General features: G+C 36.3%; 1 protein-coding gene across 1 annotated transcript; it reads left to right on the forward strand.

The window, feature by feature from the left end:
• Positions 1-17,688: 17,688 nt before the first annotated feature.
• On the forward strand, positions 17,689-19,298 carry LOC131611277 (pentatricopeptide repeat-containing protein GUN1, chloroplastic-like). Its single transcript, XM_058883347.1, has one exon. It carries the CDS (start codon positions 17,787-17,789, stop codon positions 19,023-19,025), a length of 1,239 nt encoding a protein of 412 aa, XP_058739330.1. The 5' UTR covers positions 17,689-17,786; the 3' UTR covers positions 19,026-19,298.
• The last annotated feature ends 222 nt before the right edge of the window (positions 19,299-19,520 follow it).

Below are 19,520 nucleotides of genomic sequence, written 5' to 3' on the forward strand. Positions count from 1 at the left end.
CATATTATAACATTGGACAATCTTCCATTCATGTTATAATAACACAAGTAACCTAATGCAAATGCAACTATATGCATGTGGTACCAAAATCTGGGATAACCCAACTCACCGATCCACCATCGTCAAGGATACGGCAACACCCACTCACTAATTCCACACAATGGGAATTAGCTACCACTGATCCACCATCGTCAAGGATCAGCCACATAATGATTATGAATGCATGTATCAACCATAACATGCTTATCACCCACATAAATCAACCAAATGTCATAATCATCAACCACCACAATAATCAATAGCCATACACAGTTATGCTATTTCTCAACCACAATAAAATACATATTTTACATCAACAATATATGTATAACAAACACCAATTACACCCACAACATCATAACAGGTAAATCATTCATTATACACTGCAACAACGATAACACCCCTCACAATCGTGTACCAAGTACAACAAAGCAACTCATCAACGACAGAGTATTTACCTCATCATTCCTCAAAACACATGATAACCATATTTACCATGAACAACACCCATTTGCACAATTAACAGAAGCAACCACATTATCACAACATACATCATTGCACATATTCAATTATGCACACAACAACCATTGCACCTCATCAGCTATGCAAAACCAGAATAAACCACATTTGAAGAAAATGATACTTTTTAAAATAAAATCAAGTTGTTATTGTTTTATTCGTTTCATATGGTAGAACATTCAATTTAAGGAACAACGTCCAAAACGGCGTCTAAAACGGACTTACGGTTTGAAAGTTACACATCTTTAACTTTTTACAAGAAAACAGTTATCGCTACAGCACGCGGCGCAACCAGAGTTCGCGGCGCGACCTGAAGCATACAAACACGTTCGCGGCGCCAACCTATGCACGCGGCGCGATGCGAGAAAACAAGTACGCCTTCGCGACGCGCACCTACCTTCGCGGCGCGAACTGGCAAAAGTCAGAGCTTTCATCGCATTTGACAGCATTACGGGATTTACCCAAAATCCCCAAAACCAAACCAAGTTATGTTATGAACCTCAAATACCACCATATCAGCCACATACATGTTATAACACAAATATAACACCCAAGGAGGATCATTTAATCATCATAACAATCCTATAATCATACAATTCATCAAATCATACAATTCCCCTCAAAATCATCCCAAAACCCCAATCCATCATACAACCAATTGACACAAACAATGCATCTAAATCAGTCCTATTATCTATAATACGATAAAAGATATTAACCGGAAGAGTCCCCCCTTACCTTAGCCAAAGATCTTGATTAGCCCTCTTCCTCTTCTGTTCCTCTTTCACGTATCAGCTTTCCAATCTCTCATCTCCTCTGCTCTGCTTTTCACGTTCCTTTTTCCTTTTTCCCAATTTTCCTTATTTCCTTTATTTTATGAAAACATAAAATAATTAGTAATGGGCTTACTCCCTTAGCACCCCCATACTACTAATCTCACCATTCTAGCCCAATGGCCCTTAATCCATAATTTTCCAATAATTCAACAAAATACCAAATAATTCTAAATAATAATTTAATTTCCGATTAAATTAAAATTAGAAAATATGGGGTGTTACAACTCTCCCCCACTAAAAGAGTTTTCGTCCTCGAAAACATACCTCAAGTAACCAGCTCGTATAAGAGTCCTTCACCTGAGTCTCCAGCTCTCAATTAACATTACCATCAGTCAATCCCCAAAAATCCATCTGACATAACCAAAAGGAAACATGTTTCATACATTCAAATCCCAGTTCTTGCGTCGCATTTGACTATCCAAATGTATACCACTCGCTTTATCTCCAAAAAGGTTAACAACAACAGAACATTGAGGTACAACCTATACAATACGCTCAACAAACGAGTAATACAATTACACAATTTATAGTATGATCACACTTGATCAACAATACAGTAATGGATCCCTTCTACCAAACATACCAACCTTAGACACGCTTTTCCATCTGAGCGATAAGGTAATACTTACACTTTTCACCAACCGCTTCCTTCAAGAAACTCAATACTCATATTCCTATACCATTGAATTCCAATTATCTGACTCCTCTTAAATCACACCAGTAATTATCCAACACGTTACATTCCGATTTTTCCGCACTACTCTGACTACTCATCACAATCATCTATACCAAATAGATTTCTGAGTTTTACCCGATTCCGACTCTCTTTACTCATTCGTTTCAAGAATCATTCTTCATCATTCATGGTACTAATCTACCATTTAGCAATCCTTACTCGCATCCAACGAACCAATTCCTGATTTACTTCCTCTATTTAAACATCATAACCATCAGAACAAGTACACACTCATCAGCCTCAGTATACCATCGCTTACAAAAAAGCTCAACTAAGTCACGCTCTCTACTAAGAATCAAATCAACTCCGTCCTTCATAGAGTGTAATTCCTCATTATATATGGAATTTACAATATCACCTCAATAACAGCATAAAATTATTACAGCATCATATATTATCAATCCTTCGTTTTAATTTCGCCGAATACATACTCGTTAACTACGTACAACCGTAATGACATATTCATCATCTCGGAAATTATTCAAAAGAGTTATAATTCTTCGACACGGCATCCTTACATCCACTGGATTCTAAATCCAACATATAGATCAATACATATTCTCTATGTAGGCTTCTGACATATTAATTCCTTACTTCCCGCGAGTAGTACTCATAACACTACTCCACATCACACTTTCGCTGCGCGACTCTGATTACCCGTCTTAAGTCATCATCCACCATGTTGCACTCTTTCATATTCACTTCTTCATAAGTTCACACAACAGAGTGAGTGTTTATTCTCACGGCTTAGTATTCATCACATCTTAAACCATTAAGGTAACAAAACAAGCTTATCTCTTCTATATGATTCCATCTACTACCAACAAGAGATTTAGGGTGATCAAGTCCTAAATTTGTCAATATTAGTTGAAAATCATATTTAAGCATAAACCGTCGTTACTACATAATAGTGTCCATTTCCGAGTTTGCACCCAAACTCATTAACATCGTCATAGTTCAATAATCCACTACGGTGTCCTTCTTCTAGAATATTCTTCCGAAGCTCAAAACATCAGTTACACAAATCCAATCACTCAACCTCATTATATTATTCCCGTCGATTCTGAATTCACCGCCTTTACCTTGGTAATTCAAAGTCAACCTATCGATCAACTCAACATCATCTTTCTGACCTTCTCTAATCTCGTTAAGAATACCACTAGTCATCTTCTAGCATACTCAATCTAACACTATTAGGATCACCTTCACATACCAACTCAAGTCTCTAAATTGTCCAATTAAATCCAACTCATTCATCCTTAGCACCGACATATTTAAAGACTTCCTACGCAACACAATAGCACAACATTCATAACTCGTGGTTTTAATCCAAATTCTATTACATCCTCCACGTCCAATTATCATCCCACTCGGAATCTCAACAAAGTCTCCCTCACGTCAACAATGTTAGAAATTCCCTACAATCCTTCTTTTATACTTATCGTTACCTTGCCATCACAAATACGATTCCAAGGGTTCTAAAGTTTGTCCCATCTTTACTACTAATTTACTCATTCACTAAAATCCATCGGTATTCAAATCATCTTTGTGACCGAACATCTCATCGACTTATTCATCAACAACATGTTCTACTCCACGTCGTTTCAAACAATCGCGGTAGTAAGCATTCTTATTCAACAAGTTTCACGCTTCTATAACCGACTTCAGAACCTCTCCTCATAGGGTCACTCTACCGTATTTATAACTCTTCCATAAATTAGAACACAATCCCTCCTCCTCGTAGGTTCAAACGGCACATTAATCCGACACTCGGAACCCAAGATATGAATTTTCCAATCATTGTCCGAAAATGCAACACTGACATCATGCAGCGACACTCTATACGATATATCCAAAACTCCTCAATTGGTAAATTCAATTCTTAAAATTACTTCTCAAAAAACCTTCCAAGTATTCCTTCGATCCATTCAACACTGACACTGGCATCCCGTGCAGTACCAATAAACAAGTCTAGTTATAAGAACAAGAGTAACCGTAACTTCGCCTCCTTCCAACGTCATCCTGTCACAATTAATTATGTTACAGCTGCTGCAACCATTTTTATAACAAAGTTCATCTCGTTAGCTTTCCGACGCTTCAAACGGAACTCAATTCGGATGTCCAGAACTCCAGTTATGAATTTTCGAAGTTCCGCAGCTATTCAGCAATTTTCCTGCGTTTTGCTTACGAAAATCTCTCTCCAAAACTCATTCTCTTCAACTCTATCACATTCCAAACAGCCCCTTATCATATCTCTTTACTTCCAAACATCATTATAACTTGAGCAACACTTCCCATCGCCGAAGCGCAATTTCTGGAACATTACTACATCAATCCTCTTCGCAAACTTGCAGCTGAACCTCTTCTGAGTCGTAAGGCTACTCAACTGACAGCTTCGCAGCACACCAGCAGAGCTGACACATTGCAACTTTTCAATTTCCTTCTCTTACAATAACTGTCAATTACCTCTAATCATCTTCCTTCAAGATGTTCCAACTCAATTCCCAGTGAAGTCTTAATTCCAAGTCACCTTCAATTCGGAAAACAACAAACTCCGACAACGCTCGCACTGTTGCCAACAACAGCCTACTGAATCAATCTTCTTGCAACTGAAACATAACCGAGAAGCGAAGCTTCTCCCCCACTTGTTTCAATCCAACACCTGCAACAAACAACCAAGTACCGACAATGATTCACTCACATGTCGCGTACCAAGGAATAAAATGCCGACAATATACAACTGTCGCGCAACTCAACTGACTCAACAATTGGTCGGACGGACCGACCTGCTCTGATACCACTATTGTACCACCCTTCTAAACCCCGCGGAAATTAATAAAATAATTCAGAGTAAAACATGAAAACAAGGGTGCCACAATTCAATTTAAAACAAATTATCATAAATCAATTGTCATGCTTCACTTAGGGGAAAATCATCCATTTAACAAAATCATGTTTCTATACAGCGGAACAATAATCAACAGATAAGCATAACATCATCTATGCAATATCTCACAAAATTACTCCAATAACAACAAAATAGAGTATCATCATAAACTCTAAACTAACGTTCCCCCAGTGTTACAATATCAGAGCATGACACCGACGCTATACCAAATAAACTGACTCATGAGCTAATCCTCACCGAGCCAAAAGCCGCTACTCGCCAATCTGAAATCATCAAAGTAAGGGTGAGTCTCATTCACAATTAACAAATGTTATCGAATCATAAACAATAACACATCATAGTCACATTATTCATCCAATTTCGTTATATTGAGATTGTCAGGAAGTACTCATCAACACACAACACAAATAGAATACATTACCAAGAGGCAACACCATAATTCATCCAAACAAATCATAACCATTACACAATCATCACATATTATAACATTGGACAATCTTCCATTCATGTTATAATAACACAAGTAACCTAATGCAAATGCAACTATATGCATGTGGTACCAAAATCTGGGATAACCCAACTCACCGATCCACCATCGTCAAGGATACGGCAACACCCACTCACTAATTCCACACAATGGGAATTAGCTACCACTGATCCACCATCGTCAAGGATCAGCCACATAATGATTATGAATGCATGTATCAACCATAACATGCTTATCACCCACATAAATCAACCAAATGTCATAATCATCAACCACCACAATAATCAATAGCCATACACAGTTATGCTATTTCTCAACCACAATAAAATACATATTTTACATCAACAATATATGTATAACAAACACCAATTACACCCACAACATCATAACAGGTAAATCATTCATTATACACTGCAACAACGATAACACCCCTCACAATCGTGTACCAAGTACAACAAAGCAACTCATCAACGACAGAGTATTTACCTCATCATTCCTCAAAACACATGATAACCATATTTACCATGAACAACACCCATTTGCACAATTAACAGAAGCAACCACATTATCACAACATACATCATTGCACATATTCAATTATGCACACAACAACCATTGCACCTCATCAGCTATGCAAAACCAGAATAAACCACATTTGAAGAAAATGATACTTTTTAAAATAAAATCAAGTTGTTATTGTTTTATTCGTTTCATATGGTAGAACATTCAATTTAAGGAACAACGTCCAAAACGGCGTCTAAAACGGACTTACGGTTTGAAAGTTACACATCTTTAACTTTTTACAAGAAAACAGTTATCGCTACAGCACGCGGCGCAACCAGAGTTCGCGGCGCGACCTGAAGCATACAAACACGTTCGCGGCGCCAACCTATGCACGCGGCGCGATGCGAGAAAACAAGTACGCCTTCGCGACGCGCACCTACCTTCGCGGCGCGAACTGGCAAAAGTCAGAGCTTTCATCGCATTTGACAGCATTACGGGATTTACCCCAAAATCCCCAAAACCAAACCAAGTTATGTTATGAACCTCAAATACCACCATATCAGCCACATACATGTTATAACACAAATATAACACCCAAGGAGGATCATTTAATCATCATAACAATCCTATAATCATACAATTCATCAAATCATACAATTCCCCTCAAAATCATCCCAAAACCCCAATCCATCATACAACCAATTGACACAAACAATGCATCTAAATCAGTCCTATTATCTATAATACGATAAAAGATATTAACCGGAAGAGTCCCCCCTTACCTTAGCCAAAGATCTTGATTAGCCCTCTTCCTCTTCTGTTCCTCTTTCACGTATCAGCTTTCCAATCTCTCATCTCCTCTGCTCTGCTTTTCACGTTCCTTTTTCCTTTTTCCCAATTTTCCTTATTTCCTTTATTTTATGAAAACATAAAATAATTAGTAATGGGCTTACTCCCTTAGCACCCCCATACTACTAATCTCACCATTCTAGCCCAATGGCCCTTAATCCATAATTTTCCAATAATTCAACAAAATACCAAATAATTCTAAATAATAATTTAATTTCCGATTAAATTAAAATTAGAAAATATGGGGTGTTACATATTACTTTTGATTCCTTGATTTCTTTGACATTGTTTGAGGACAAACAAAGTTTCAAGTTGGGGAGAGTTTGATAAGTGCCAAAATTACGTTATTTTGAGTATATATTTGTGGCACTTATCGATTCTATTCTTATAATTTTTGTAATAAAATCCCAACTTTTGTGTATATATTGATTCACTTGAGTTTGGATTCATTTTATGTACCGTTTGACCATTTTCCCTTTATTTTATAGGTATTTATGCACATCGGAGCCTCGAGGAATAATTTGTCGAAGGAACGGCTTCGCTAAGCCAAGCTCAAGCGTGCTTGCATAAACGTGAAACATAGAAAAATTATTTTCTGAGCTCGCTTAGCCAACTTAGCTCACTTAGCCAGCAACTCTCTTAGCCAGCTCCATTGTACCAGATATTTTTGTGTAGCTCGCTTAGCCAGCCTAACTTGCTTAGCGAGCCAGCGCAGATTTTTCTTTATATTCTTTCATTTGTAACATATTTAGGTTATGGGGTTTTGGGGATTTTGCTCCCAAACTTCATCACTTTCATTTTAAGTTATATTATGTTAGAAAACAACTATGGAGCTTGCATTTGGATGATTGGAGGTGGATTGATCGTCGAACGGAGCTGACAAACCGGGAGATCTTCGGTTCATTTCTCTTCCTCTTTATGTTTTCTCTTATATTTGGGTTTTGTGTATGTATTTACTTTGAACTTATGTATATTTTTCTCCTATGGCGTTATATAAAACTTGCTTTACAAATCTATGTTGATTGTTGTCTTAGATTTTTTCTCTGTGCTCGGGATTTGGGTTGCTTTAGAGATAAACTTCTTGAGTCCTTATCTAGGATGATTATCTGTTAGTTTCTGAACTCTAGAGATAGATTTAGAGCTGACAATCATTGTGGGTATTTAAGCTTAATGCTTTCGTGTTTGAGCGTCACGCGAGAGATCGCCGATGCGAGAATATAGATGTTCTCGCAACTTTGCGTTAGAGATAACCTTGGTTGTGAGTTGATCTCATAGGAGCTCCAAATATGGACACTGATGTGAGAGACACGTGATGACATGGATGAGTATCGTAAGTTAAGTATAACTGGTTGACAAGTTTAAGTTTGTGAGAAGTAGATCATATACAAAGCTTGATAAATCTTATCTTTCCTAAGAATGAATTCTTTTGTGTTCATATTTACTTTTCCGTTTTTATACTTTTGTTCATTCAAACCCGAGTTCGAAACCATAGAAACTGTTGAATGGCATTCTGACCATCTCTGTGGACACGATAATTCCCAGAGTAATACTTCCAAATCTTTTTTTGCTTGCCCATATGCGAGCTTCAACAAGAGTCTATAAAGACACCTTAGCCCTCTCAAGTATACAGACTAATAACCTAGTCACTTGAGGAATACAAATCTCAACAGATTACAAATGATAATGTTTACAAGATATTGCTTCTAAAATGCAGATTAAAACATAAATAGATTAACACAAATGTTAACACAATGTAATGAGCAACAACTATTGTGTTCTTACATATTCTTAGAAACTAGATTTCTCACAAAGGGGTGTTTAGTACATTTTTCTTTGAAGTTTATTTGTTGAGATATGATCAGTCAAAGTTCAGTTGACTTTCTCCTTAAAACTCTAATTTAGTAACTTGGACCTTTGTTGACTTTTGAGTTTCCCTTGATGAAACATGATCAACCCTTGATCAAATGATGAATAATACTTCAAGAGGTTGATGTTGATAAAAAATCAGGAGTTTTGGTTGTGATTTGACCATAATTGACTTTTAGGTTTAAACTAGTCGACTGTTGATCATTTAAGCTATTGCATGAGCAATCTTGTGATTCAAAGCTTTGAATTTTGGTATGAGGATACCCTGGGTCCTATGGGATACCATAAAGTCCATTTGAGGCCTTAGAAGTTCAGTTTCTTTGAAAAGAATCATAACTCTAATTTTGGGCCCTGTCACTTAGGAGAAGCTTTTATCTGGCGAAAACCCTGAATACTCTTGGGCAAATGAGAATACTTGAGTATGAGGAGACCAATTGTCTTGAACTAATAGTGGGCAAATTTTGGGGTATGACATTAAGTCTCATTTGAGGGACTCGACTATTAAGTCTTGCTAGAGGGTCTTGACCATTAAATATTTCCTAAGAGACTCAACCATAAAGTCTCGCCTAAGAGACTCGACCATTAAGTCTCTCCTAAAAGAATCGACTATTAAATCTCGCCTAAGAGACTCGTTGATTAAGTGTTTCCTAAGGGACTTGTCCTAAGTTATGTTGTAAAGGATTCATTTTAAGCCATCATAAAGAAAATCCCACCTAGGACAGATCTGTATAGTGGGAGTCTTAATATATGAGCACTCTTATTAATCACTCCACCTTTTACCAAGTCCTCGTGCTTGAGGGACTATGTAGTGTTATATATTATCGGGCCCTAATAACGAGTATCCAAAAAGGGCTAGCACCTAAATGAGGGATAAAACCCAAAGAAGGAGGCAGACCCTCCCAAGGTTAGCACCTGGTCACCCACGGGCTAGTACCTACTAGTCCAAAAGTGGTCTCCCACGAGCTAGCACTTTCAAGCCCAACTAATGGAGAAGGTTCCATATTGGACTTAGGTTAAGATAGCTAATCCAAAGAGTCAGTCAAAGGGGAAACCACTTCCTTCATGATTCTATGAAGACTAAGTCTTCCCTTGACCACTTCCTTGGTCATGGAGCTAGGGCATAACCTCCTACTAACTCTAAATTCTAGGTCCAAAAAGGCCTCTATAAATACGGACGTCCCCTTTTAATTAATTGGAGCAACTTGGGGTCGGGGCCTCTGGGGCCAAGGGTGATCGCCCACTTCCTTTTCCTTCTGGTTCAAGTGAATGGGCAAGGGTGGGGGCCACCAAGGTATAAGATGGCCCCACATTCTTTATATATATATATATATATATATATATATATATATATATATATATATATATATATATATATATATATATATATATATATATATATATATTTCTTTCTTTTTTTTCTTTCCCTTTTGTTTTCTTTTTTCTTTTCTTTTTCTTTTCTCTCTTTTTTTCTTCTTCCATTTTCTCTCCTTCTTCTTTCTTTCCTTCTTCTTTTCTTCTCATTTTCTTTTGTAGCGATTTTTTATAATCGAATACCTGAAACACGACAAAATACCGGCATAATAAAACATAAACAAATAAAAATTAAATAAAAACTCATGCAAATCAAGTTAAATATTCGATATAATTTCGTGTTATCACATGGCAAGTATTACTTAAATTGTAATGGTGTTAATAATGACTTAGACATAATGGAATCTAATGAACCATTTCATATTTTCAAGACAAACACCACAAAGTTTAGTGTTGGTTATAGATAGAGCTATCTAATGGGTCGGCCCGGCCTGGCCCGACCCGCTTTGACCTGGTGGGCCAATATGTTTAAATGGGCTGACCCAGCCCGATTGCTCAACGGGCTACATAAAATGAGCCCGACCCATTTTTCAAAAACCTGTGCGGCCCGATGGGCCTGCCCAGCCCGTATTTCAATATTATAGTTTTAATTTTATAAAAAGGATGTAATGGATAAATGTGACATAAGATAAGTAGAGAGTCTTCATAAACGTATATAAGTGATGTTTAAAATATTTATCCATAAATATATGTGAATATCACAAAACATCCATGTAAAAGTACAAAGTAACTTAATATTATCACAATACTTATCAAATTTTCTCTTCATGTCACAACCATTTCCTTGATCACGTCATCTTGAAAATATATCTCCATCCTCTTTAACTTTTCTTTATCACTTGAAAATATATTTATACAATCATATCTTATCTAAATCTTTTTTCCCTAAAATTTACCAAATTTTTTTTAATAGCCCAGCCCAAAGCCCGCTTGGCCCAGCCACTGAAAAACATAGGCCCGATGGACTGGCCCAAAAAACAAGGTTGTGTTTTTTGAAGATATTCTGCGGCCCGACCCATACTAAATTGTTGGGCTTATGGGCCGGCCTGATGGACCAAGTCCATTTTAACAACTCTAGTTATAGATGACATGACCCCACATGAAATAACAAACATAAGATAGAATCATTGCCCAATAATTTTTCAAACTCTAATTTGAACTTACTATTATTGCTTATTTTTTATACAAATTATGACATGTCAATCAATTGCATTATATTTTTGTTTCATGAATGATTTTAGGCTTAAATAGCCTTTTGGTCCTTGTAAGTTAACTTCTTTTTTATTTTCGTACATGTATCTTATTTTTCTTGAAAATGATCCCTGAAAATTAAATTTCTTTTGGACTTAGGTCCTAAAATTAAAATCCGCAAGAAAATTCAAAGGAAAATTCGTAAGAAACCTATAAATTTTCTTGCGGATTTTAACTTTAGGGACTAAAACCAAAAGGATTTTAACATTCAGGGATCATTTCCAAGAAAAATAAGATACAGAGACGAAAACCAAAAACACGCCAACTTACAGGGACCAAAAGACTATTTAAATTTTATCACAAATAATATGAATGACACTAACTCGCTATTATCCGATTCTTTGATTTAAGGATTAAATCGATCTATTTTAACACTAATAATTTAGCATATACTTATTATGGCTATCTTTTATAACAAGAAATGAATAGTTTTGCTCTGATGATTTATTTAAAATATTGAAAATCAGAGAATCGTCAATAATATGAATATTAAATTATTATTAAAATATTTGATCACAAATGTTCTGAATATTCACTAACTCGTTATTATCCAATTCATTAATTTTAGAATTTATTTCACATATTTTAACACTAGTTAGTAATAATTTAATATATACATGTTTTTTTTTACGGGAAAATATTAACTCATTTCATTAATAACAATATTCTGAATACATGTTGGAATATCATAGAAATTATGAAAACTAGCCATAAATGGAGCCACCCGTGCAAGAGCGTGAGCAACCTCATTAGCTTGTCTTCTAACGAACTTAACATGAGAGTTCCTAAAGAAAAGAGTCATCAACCGGTTACATTCTCCAGTAATAGCTCCAAGATCCGAGTCATTAGGTCTCGGAATGGTCACACTATCCACAAATCGCTTAGCATCTAATTCAAAGTCCATATTGTTGTACCCCAGATCATGGACCCAGTTTTAAGCTTTCAGAAGACCTAGAGCTTCTCCAATAACAACATTGGTGCAAGGCGAAACCCATTCTGTCCGGGCTACAATAAATTTACCCATATCATCTCTTATGCAAGCACCAAAACCAACCTTATTTTGAGAAAAAACGGCATCAATATTGCACTTAAACCTGCCCCTCTGAGGTTTTTCCCATCTTATGATAGCTAACGGGGGATTAATAATCCCATTGCTGGGACGATACTGCTAGGCCTCTTTCCAATCTGTCAACAACTGACTTGCCCGCTGACATATAAGCATCGGAGAGTCTTCCACCTGATTCCAAACATGATTATTTCTCCCTTTCCAGATACTGCATAGGGTAACAGAGGAAATCGCTTTTTGGTCTTGATTGGATACCTGCAAAAAGGAGAAAATCACAGACGCAAACAACTCTCCATTACCACTAATCTGCTGCAACAAAGGCCACAACCCCACTCTTTTCCAACACTCTATGCTTTTAGGACACTGGATAAAAAGGTGATAATTGTTCTCTTCTCCAACCCTACACGCAACACAATTAGAAGGACAACTAACCCCTTTATCCAACAATCTCCTTCTAGTAGGCACACAGTCTCTACACAAACGCCACATAAAATTCTTAACTTTGGGGGGGCCCCTGATGTTCCATAACAAATTCCAACTCTCCTTAATTCTAAGGTGAGAGGTGTCAATAGAATCATTAATACAATACCTATAAGCGCTTCGAACCGAGAACTTACCATTGGATTCATGTTTCCAAAACAATTTATCATTATGAACCACAGTGAAGAGATGAGTGTTTTGAATCTTTTGAGCTGTCTCTTCTCCAACAAGCGCATAAATTAAATTTTGGTGCCATTCTTTACCATTATGAGTCATCAATTCTGAGACTTTAAGATTACCCACCACCAAGTTATTCGGCCAAGGATTAGTCAATGAAGTACCATCATCCAGCCAATAATGATCCCAAACCGAAATATTCTCTCCTAACCCTATACTCCATTTTAACCCTCCCTTAATCAAAAACTTAGAGATCCAGATGCTACGCCACACATATCTGGGATTATGACCAATATTAGAACTTAGATAATCGCTATTCGGAAAATACATGGCTTTGTAAAGTCGGGAAACCAGAGAATCTGTATTGGTCGTAAGTCTCCAAGCTTGCTTACTTAACATAGCGAGATTGAAAACATTTAAATTCTTGAAACCCATACCCCCATCACCTTTTGGCATAGATAAGCGGTCCCAGGAAAGCCAATGAATTCCTTTGGATCTATCTCTTTTATGACCCCACCAGAAAGAGTTCATCATCTTCTCAATCCCATCAATTAAGGAGGAGGGAAGAAGGAAAAGACTCATAATATAAGTCAGAATAGATTGTAGAACAGATTTAATTATGGTTTCTCTCCCTGCTTGTGACAAACTTCTACTACTCCAAGAATTAATTTTCCTTCAATTTCTGTCTTTAATGAAGCTAAGCGCTGATTTCCTGCTTCTACCAATCATGGAAGGAATACCAAGATAATTTTCGGTGCCCAGAACCTGTTGAACCCCTAAACACGTAGCCAACTCTAAACGAGTATCAGAGTTTACATTCCTACTACAGTAAAATTCATATTTTCGGAAATTAATAGCTGGATCTGATGCTTCCTCATAAGTGGCAAGGATATCCTTCATGACATTTGTTTATGCAATGTTAGCTCCGAAGAAGAGGAAACAATCATCGGAAAACAGAAGATGAGATATAATAGGAGCATTTCTACAAATTTTAACTCCATGGAAATCACCTCTATTTTCTGCTTTCCTAATAAGAGCAGTAAGACCTTCCGCACAAATAATGAATAAATACAGAGATAAAGGGTCTCCCTGCCTCAACCCACGCCCGGGAACTATCGGCCCGACCATATTACCATTCATACTCACTGAATACTCCACCGTTCGAACACACAGCATGATCCACCCAACCCATTTTTGACAAAAACCCATAGTGATAAGGATGTTCTTCAAGTAATCCCAATCAATTATATCATAGGCTTTACTAATATCAAGCTTAAGAGCTATCTCTCCGACTTTGCCTCTTGTTTTGGTCTTCATATGATGAATCACTTCAATAGCAACCATAACATTATCCAGGATAGATCTTTCGGGTACAAAAGCTGACTGATTATCTGAGATGCATTTACCAAAGATCTTCTTGAGGCGATTAGCAAGAACTTTCTCTATAATTTTATAAAGAACATTGCACAGAGCAATCGGGCGCCAATCCTTCATAGTGGTTTGGATATCCCCCTTCGGAATGAGAGTGATGTTAGTTTTATTAAGACTTTGCGGAAATATACCTGTTTTGAGCCAATCACACTATGCTTGAAATATATCAGAGCCACAAGTATCCCAAAAGTGATGATAAAATCCAGGATTAAAACCGTTGGGACCCGGACTCTTATCAACTTGCATCGAGAAAATAGCATCTTTAAATTCATTCAAAGAAAATCCAGCAGTAAGCATGTCATTATCTTCTTCTGAAATTAATGTATCAATAGCTTGTAGAACTCGATCCCGAGAGCTTGTTTTCTTTTGGAATAACTCAGTGAAATAAACACTAGCCAAATTACACATCCCTTCAGTAGACAGAATAACTTCTCCATTCTCATTGATAAGAGATTTTATAGCATTGACTTTTTTCCTACCAGTAGCTGTAACATGAAAAAATCGAGTATTGAGATCGCCGTCTTTGTACCAATGGGCTTTAGCTCTTTGCTTCCAAAAAAGATCATCTTTCACCAATAGAGATATCAATCGTTTCTTAAGGGTTGAGAAATAATTGAGATTCCCTTCCGAAACGTGTTGTCTGACTCTATCCAACTTCTTGCAAATACCATCAATTTCCTTTCTAACTTTACACCAATTTTTTTGACTCCATTTTACCATATCATCTCCACAATCTTCCAGCTTTTTAGTAATCTCTTCATGCTCACAGTTGAGCCATTTATCACGCACAAAATCCGTAAAACCCGGTTTGGTAAGCCAAGTATTCTCAAACTTGAATTTCCTGGTTGTACTATGCTGTACCGTGGGATTAATACACCTTAGCAGAACCAGATAGTGGTCTGAGGAGGCAGCTGACAAGCATTCTAGTTTCGCACCAGGGAATAAATTGCTCCAGTCCGTATTCTTCATTGCTCTGTCTAATCTTTCTTCCACTGCTCTGGGAGTACCAAGGCTTTTGAACCAAGTGAAAAAAAATACCCTTCTAAAGGGATATCAATCAGACCAGCATCCTGAATAGCATACCGAAAAACTGAGATCATCCAATTCGGCCTTTCAGTTCTGCCTTTCTTTTCATTGGAGGACAATATATCGTTGAAATCGCCAATGATGTACCAAGGTAGATTGGAACTATCAGAGAGATTATGAATTAAATTCCATGAGTCCCTTCTACGAGAGCTCTCGGGAAAACCGTAGAAACCAGTAAGTCTCCAATTACCTTGTATGGGATCTTCAACCATCATGTCAATGTGATTATTAGAGTAATTTTGAATAGAGCATTTTTTATGTTCTTGCCATAACACAATCATACCACCTCTTCTACCAATACGATTAATCGAAAAACAATAATCAAAACCCAAAGAATAGCGTAAACTTTCAACTTTATTATAGCTTATTGTTTCAAACAAAAATAAAACATCCGGTTTATATCTTCGGATGAGGTATTTAAGACTCGGAACTACACTCGGGTTACCCAGACCCCGACAGTTCCAGCTTAGAACAATCATTTGTCTTGGCAGGCGTGCTGAGCAGTACCCGCCATAGTTACAACGACAATAGTATCAGGAATTTGCTGATTGGGATTGTCGGTTCCAACAGCTCCCTTGTCTAGAATTGCATCTTCGAGCATCAGGTCAATTGCTGCAGCAGGGGCATTGTTAGCTTGTTCATTCGGACCAACTATGGAACTATCATTCGTACGAGATCTCTTCTTCACAGAATTCATATCCCTGTCTTGTTGGAACTCTAACTCCGATAACATGATTCCTTTTAAGTGATTTTTTTAACATGATATAAATAGTTTCGTGTTAACAAATTGAGAATGAATTATATAAAATATTGAGAATCAAAGAAAGTCAAGATATGATTACTAAATTTATATTAGAATAATTTATCACATATACTTGTGAATACTTACTAAACCACTATTATTCAAAGTAAAGGTTTAGGAAAATAGTTAACCTATTTTAACTCTAATTGGTAATAATTTAATACATACTTTTTATTGTTATTATTTTCAAAATAAAATGAAAAGTTCGCTTTTTAAATTGAGAATAAATTATATAAAATACTGAGAATAAGATAAAATCAATAATATAATTATTAAAATTTTATCTTATTCTCAGTATTTTATAATTTTTAATAATTATATTATTGATTTTATCTTATTCTCAGTATTTTAAAAATTATTGTGCCTCGACAGTTTTTTTTTTTAATCGGTAATACTAATATGTGCTTAAGGGACCAATAAAAATTATAATTCTAATTTGTTATTAATTAACATTGAGGTACAATTTCTAAAACAAACTTATTACATTTATTTCTTAGCATATTTTTTATTTATTTCATATCTCAAATTAGTGTTTCATCATGATAATAAGGAAAAAAATGTGTCATCTATAAGATTTGAAAGTATTTTAATTTTTTTTGTAGGGTTTGTTGATATTTCAAAATCTTTCATAAGAAAATATTATTTCTTTAAAATGTTTATAAAAAGTAACTAGGGTTCTCCACACCAATAGGTATTCTTTTTAAGAAAAGATAATATTTTAAAACAATCAATGAAAAAATGACAATACATATAATTATTTAGAAAATGATTTTGATTTTATAAATATAAAATATAAAGCACGCAAAAAAAATTTATTTAAAAATCATATAATATAATCACGCGTAAAAATGAATTCATCTAATCACGTCATCATCTTATCTCGTCAACATATTACTTTTAAAATTTTATTATTAATAAAAAAATTCCGTATGTAAAACTATTTTTAGTCAATAAGATCAAATCATAAAGATTATTTTTCATAATATTTTCTAACGGTTTCCATGCGAAAATCATTTTAACTATATATCCAATTTTTTTCTGTAATTTGACATTTTTTTATAATAATTTATATTTATAAAAAAAGAAGAAGCATATCTTAAATATTTTAATCAATCTTTTTAATCACTGTAAGATAACATAAACTAATGAAAGCCATGAAAGGAAACTATAACAGAAAGATTAATTGCATGTTCTCAAATTTTTATTCTCTATAAATTCTCTTTCATTCACTTCACTTCACACCAACTCAAGCCATTCTTTCTTCTTGTGTAATGAAGTTGAAAGCTTTGTTCTTTTTGTTGTTTTCAGATACCCTTTAGCCTAAAGCTTTCATCTTTCAGCTTTGTTCTTTTTGAAGTTGAAAGTTTATGAATTTATTATGTGTAAGCCGAATGGGAGGGTTGCGAAAGGGAAGTTAACGAGTGCTATGATTGGTACTCTTGGTAGGTTAGGGAAGATTGATCGTGCTATAGAATTGTTTGAAGAATCTAGGATTGAAGGTTATGGAATGACTGTATATACGTTTTCGGCCATGATTAGCGCGTATGGCCGAAACGGCCGCTTCCCTGATGCTGTAGAGTTGTTCATGTCTATGCGTGGCTTTGGCCTTGTGCCCAATTTGGTTACGTACAACTCGATAATAGATGCGGGGGCGAAAGGGGAGGTGAGTTTTGATGTGGTTGTTAAGTATTATGATGAAATGCTGGCTGCTGGTGTAAGGCCGGATCGTCTTACTTATAATTCACTTCTTTCTGTCTGCGCTTCCAAGGGCATGTGGGAAATGGCTCAAAAGTTATTGACAGAAATGGATGGTAGGTGGATTGTTCGCGACGTGTTTACGTATAACACTTATTTGGACACGCTATGTAAGGGCGGACAGATTGATTTGGCGAGAAGGGTATTCGAAGAGATGTGTTTCAAGTGCGTTTGGCCAACTATCGTGACTTATAGCACACTAATGGATGGCTATGCCAAGGCTAGCCTCTTGGAAGATGCCGTTCATCTATATGAAGAAATGAAGCTTCAATCTGTTTGTCTTGATAGAGTATGCTATAACACACTGGTCGGAGTATATGCGAAGCTCGACAGGTTTGATGAAACTGTCAATATTTGCAGAGAGATGGACGGATGTGGAATTAAAACCGACGTCATGACATACAATGCTCTGTTGGCCGGGTATGGCAGACATGGCATGTATGCTGAGGTTAAAAGACTGTTTGAGGAGATGAAGGCTCGGAACATATATCCGAATACGCTAACATACTCTACCATGATCGATGTCTACACTAAAGCTGAAATGTTTCAGGAAGCTATGAATGTTTATATAGAGTTCAAGATGGCAAGATTGGAGGTGGATGTTGTCTTTTTTACTGCAATCGTTGATGCTCTATGCAAAAACGGTTTAGTGGAATCTTCGATAATGTTGCTTGTTACAATGATTGAGAAGGGAATTAGGCCGAACGTTGTGACTTTCAACTCAATTATCGATGCATGCCAACAGTCACCACCTTTGGAATACGGAGTTCATGGTTCTACACAAGCCATTGAGCATCCAATTGAACAATCATCTGCTATGCTTATTGATGATGCTTTTCAGACTAAGCCGGGGGAGGACTGAATCTTGAAGATGTTTCAGCAACTTGCTTCTGAAAAAGCTGGTCATATAAAGAAACTTCGGAGAGGACGCCAAGACCTACACTGCATATTTTGGCTCTTCCAAACAATGCATGAGCTGCACATCAAACCAAATGTTGTTACATTTTCAGCCATTCTAAATGCATGCAGGTAAATACTTTGAATTATATATCCTTTGTCACGTTTGCTTTGATATTCTCGCATGACTATATAATTTGATCCATTTTGATGCAGTCGTTTGCTTTGTTATGCAACCCGGTGTTATCAATATGCTTGCTTTGTACGATGTCCTAAGCCATTCTCAACCTGCTGGTCCACCACATGGTTATCCAGCTCTCGGCTATTAGATTCATAGAAGCTATGAAGCACCAGTGTCCGTTACAATTCTTCTGAGAACCTATACCACAAATGACGGGTCTTTGGCGAAAATCGTGGTGCACTGTCTGGGATTTATTCTGTCTCTGTCTTCATTGAACCA

The sequence above is a fragment of the Vicia villosa genome, linkage group LG6 (genome assembly GCF_029867415.1).
Source record: "Vicia villosa cultivar HV-30 ecotype Madison, WI linkage group LG6, Vvil1.0, whole genome shotgun sequence".
In the NCBI taxonomy this organism is placed as follows: domain Eukaryota; kingdom Viridiplantae; phylum Streptophyta; class Magnoliopsida; order Fabales; family Fabaceae; genus Vicia; species Vicia villosa.

Coding starts and splice junctions, on each gene's coding strand:
- LOC131611277 (XM_058883347.1), top strand. CDS start 17,787: ATGTGTAAGCCGAATGGGAGGGTTGCGAAAGGGAAGTTAACGAGTGCT.